The sequence below is a fragment of the Nerophis ophidion genome, linkage group LG28 (assembly GCF_033978795.1).
Source record: "Nerophis ophidion isolate RoL-2023_Sa linkage group LG28, RoL_Noph_v1.0, whole genome shotgun sequence".
Classification (NCBI taxonomy): Eukaryota; Metazoa; Chordata; class Actinopteri; order Syngnathiformes; family Syngnathidae; genus Nerophis; species Nerophis ophidion.
The window spans coordinates 5,517,354-5,521,748 of record NC_084638.1 but is presented as its reverse complement, the minus strand read 5'-3'; the positions used below and the strand labels follow the sequence as shown (position 1 = coordinate 5,521,748).

Here is a 4,395-nt window from a genome sequence, read left to right as displayed (position 1 = left end):
AAAAAAATGTCCTCTGCAAGACCCGCTATGGGCCTATGAGGCCTATCTAGCTGGAACCATGGAAAAATTCAGACCCTTTCAAAATAAAAGTTGATGAATAATGACTTTATTGATGATGAATTGACATCCATGACGTGCAGCTGAGGTGGATCACCATGTGACCGCTTGAAGTCCAGCACCAGCAGGCTCTGACGCTTTGGTTCTGATGTCCTCCGACGTGCGCCTCGTCCTTATCAGGACATTGCAGCTCGCTTGTTCCTGAAAGTGTCAAAAAAGGCCATCATGCTCCGCCTCACGCCGCCACCCTCCATGTCGTGGAGGCGCCGGCCTCGAGGCGGGAAAGCCACGCCGTCCATGGAGTTGGCCCGTCTGATCTTGGGCGGGGTTGCGTGCCACAGCTTGGTCCTGGGGGGCGGAGTCTGAGCCACCAAACACTTCTGGTAGTGAACCTGCAGGACAAGGAAGGTCTGAATATCAATCAATCAATCAATCAATGTTTACTTATATAGCCCTAAATCACTAGTGTCTCAAAGGGCTGCACAAACCACTACGACATCCTCGGTAGGCCCACATAAGGGCAAGGAAAACTCACACCCAGTGGGACGTCGGTGACAATGATGACTATGAGAACATGATACTGATGATACTGATGACAATGAGAACATATGAGAACATGATACTGTGAAAGATCAGTCCATAATGGATCCAACACAGTCGCGAGAGTCCAGTCCAAAGCGGATCCAACACAGCAGCGAGAGTCCCGTTCACAGCGGAGCCAGTAGGAAACCATCCCAAGCGGAGGCTGATCAGCAGCGCAGAGATGTCCCCAGCCGATACACAGGCGAGCAGTACATGGCCACCGGATCGGACCGGACTCCCTCCACAAAGGAGAGTGGGACATAGAAGAAAAAGAAGAGAAACGGCAGATCAACTGGTCTAAAAAGGGAGTCTATTTAAAGGCTAGAGTATACAAATGAGTTTTAAGGTGAGACTTAAATGCTTCTACTGAGGTGGCATCTCGAACTGTTACCGGGAGGGCATTCCAGAGTACTGGAGCCCGAAATGAAAAAGCTCTACAGCCCGCAGACTTTTAGCCAAGCTAAAAGCAGTGGAAGCGAGCCATTCTTGCCAACCCTCCCGGATTTTACGGGAGATTCCCGAAATTCAGCGCCTTTCCCGAAACCTTCCCGGGACAAATTTTCTCCCGAAAATCTCCCGAAATTCAGGCGGAGCTGGAGGCCACGCCCCCTCCAGCTCCATGCGACCTGAGTGACGTGTCGACAGTCTTTCCCACAATATAAAGAGCGAGCCTGCCCAATGACTTTATAACTGTAGAACGATCGAAGGCGAGTTCTTGGTTTCTTATTGTTAGGCAGTTTCATTAAAGTCCTCCCAGCCCGGTAATAACACACAACAACAGCAGTCACGTTTTTTCGTCTACCGTAAATCAGTTCGTCTGCCTAAACAGCAATGTCGTGAACTTGTGACAATGCTGCTATCTACTGTACATAGAATAGAATAGGAATGTAGAATAGACAGAAAATGGACATTTCAACCCTTAACTCAACAATGAGTAGATGAGTGTTATGTGTAAATAAATGAACACTGAAATTCATGTACGATCAGTGCCAGAGCTTGGTCCGCATTGCCGGCAGTAAGTCGAACACATTTCCAGTGAGGGTTGGACTCCGCCAAGCCTGTCCTTTGTCACAGATTCTGTTCATAACTTTATGGACAGAATTTCTAGGCGCAGTCAAGGCGTTGAGGGGTTCCGGTTTGGTGACCGCGGGATTAGGTCTCTGCTTTTTGCAGATGATGTGGTCCTGATGGCTTCATCTGACCGGGATCTTCAGCTCTCACTGGATCGGTTTGCAGCCGAGTGTAATCGACCGGAATGAGAATCAGCACCTCCAAGTCCGAGTCCATGGTTCTCGCCCGGAAAAGGGTGGAATGCCATCTCCGGGTTGGAGAGGAGACACTGCCCCAAGTGGAGGAGTTCAAGTACCTAGGAGTCTTGTTCACGAGTGAGGGAAGAGTGGATCGTGAGATCGACAGGCGGATCGGTGCGGCGTCTTCAGTAATGCGGACGTAGTACCGATTCGTTGTGGTGAAGAAGGAGCTGAGCCGGAAGGCAAAGCTCTCAATTTACCGGTCGATCTACGTTCCCATCCTCACCTATGGTCATGAGCTTTGGGTCATGACCGAAAGAACAAGATCACGGGTACAAGCGGCCGAAATGAGTTTCCTCCGCCGTGTGGCGGGGCTCTCCCTTAGAGATAGGGTGAGAAGCTCTGCCATCCGGGAGGAACTCAAAGTAAAGCCGCTGCTCCTCCACATCGAGAGGAGCCAGATGAGGTGGTTCGGGCATCTGGTCAGGATGCCACCCGAACGCCTCCCTAGGGAGGTGTTTAGGGCACGTCCAACCGGTAGGAGGCCACGGGGAAGACACAGGACACGTTGGGAAGACTATGTCTCTCGGCTGGCCTGGGAACGCCTCGGGATCCCCCGGGAAGAGTTAGACAAAGTGGCTGGGGAGAGGGAAGTCTGGGTTTCCCTGCTTAGGCTGTTGCCCCCGCGACCCGACCTCGGATAAGCGGAAGAAGATGGATGGATGAAATTCATGTATTTCTTTAATGTATATATATATATATATATATATATATATATATATATTATATATATATATATATATATATATATATATATATATATATATATATATATATATATATATATATTTATATTAAATATTTGACTTGACAACCACGCCCCCACCTCCCGAAATCGGAGGTCTCAAGGTTGGCAAGTATGAAGCGAGCTCACCATGCACGCCGCCTGGACCGCCTCGGACAGGAGCCCCGCGTCCGGCTCGCACCAGAACACGTGGCACTCGAAACGCTGCGTGCCGCCGTCGGCGATCACGGCGAAGGTGTGACTGTCCTGGCCCACGCCGAGGAAGCTGAGGAGACGCACCTGGCACTCCCAGAATGGCTCCTCCCCTTCCTGTGACGAGGGCACGGTAGCTATCAAAATAAAAGACAGGGACGTCGTAACAAAATGGTAGGAGCGCACCTTGAAGACGGACAGGATGTTGTCGGTCACGTGGATGACGCTCGCCTCCCACTGGTCACGCTCGGTGGCGTTCATGATGCTCTCAATGGCCGTGTTTAAAACCTCCATGCCTGCGTGGTACAAATGTTTCAAAGCCAACTTCCGGGGGCCGGGGGTCATGTGACGTGCCGGCATACCCATGGCGCGGGACACGGGCAGGCTCCCGACGTAGCGGACATCAAACTTCTGCACCTGCTGCCGCACTGCCTCCAGGTAGTCCACTGGAGGGCAGAAAACAAGGGGGCGGGGTCAGCGAGCAGCCAACCAAGAGTGTGTGTGTGTGTGTGTGTGTGTGTGTGTGTGTGTGTGTGTGTGTGTGTGTGTGTGTGTGTGTGTGTGTGTGTGTGTGTGTGTGTGTGTGTGTGTGTGTGTGTGTGGTAACACTTGCTGAATGTGGCTTGACATTGTCTTGCTGAAATAAGCAGGGGCGTCCATGAAAAAGACTGCGCTTTGATGGCCGCATATGTTGTTCCAAAACCTGTATGTACCTTTCAGCATTAATGGTGCCTTCACAGATGTGTAAGTTACCCATGCCTTGGGCACTAATGCACCCCCATACCATCACAGATGCTGGCTTTTGAACTTTGCGTCGATAATAGTCTGGATGGTTCGCTTCCCCTTTGGTCCGGATGACACGATGTGGAATATTTCCAAAAACAATTTGAAATGTGGACTCTTCAGACCACAGAACACTTTTCCACTTTGCATCAGTCCATCTTAGATGATCTCGGGCCCAGAGAAGCTGGCGGCGTTTCTGGGTGTTGTTGATAAATGGCTTTCGCTTTGCATAGTAGAGCTTTAACTTTCACTTACAGATGTAGCGACAAACTGTATTGAGTGACAGTGGTTTTCTGAAGTGTTACTGAGCCCATGTGGTGATATCCTTTAGAGATTGATGTCGTTTTTTTTGATACAATGCCGTCTGAGGTATGGAAGGTCATGATTATTCAATGTTAGTTTCTGGCCATGCCGCTTACGTGGAGTGATTTCTCCAGATTCTCTGAACCTTTTGATGATATTATGGACCGTTGATTTTGAAATCCCTAAATTTCTTGCAATTGCACTTTGAGAAACTTTGTTCTTAAACTGTTTGACTATTTGCTCACGCAGTTGTGGACAAAGGGGTGTACCTCGCCCCATCCTTTCTTGTGAAAGACTGAGCATTTTTCGGGAAGTTGTTTTTATACCCAATCATGGCACCCACCTGTTCCCAATTAGCCTGCACACCTGTGGTATGTTCCAAATAAGTGTTTGATGAGCATTTCTCAACATTATCAGTATTTA

At 49.5% G+C, this 4,395-nt stretch overlaps 1 protein-coding gene across 2 annotated transcripts in view; it reads right to left on the bottom strand.

Moving 5' to 3' along the window:
- Positions 1-86: 86 nt before the first annotated feature.
- Positions 87-4,395, bottom strand: part of apbb3 (amyloid beta (A4) precursor protein-binding, family B, member 3) — a 17,648-nt gene continuing 13,339 nt past the window's right edge. The window contains exons 10-13 of one of the 2 annotated variants that reach the window (XM_061891520.1): positions 3,249-3,332; positions 3,073-3,182; positions 2,824-3,003; positions 87-449 (exon numbers count right to left, since the gene is read on the bottom strand). In XM_061891520.1, coding sequence (XP_061747504.1) covers positions 234-449; positions 2,824-3,003; positions 3,073-3,182; positions 3,249-3,332 — 590 coding nt within the window. In that variant the 3' untranslated portion in view covers positions 87-233. Of the gene's footprint in view, positions 450-2,823; positions 3,183-3,248; positions 3,333-4,395 lie in introns of both variants that reach the window. The other variant, XM_061891519.1, reaches the window with a different exon arrangement.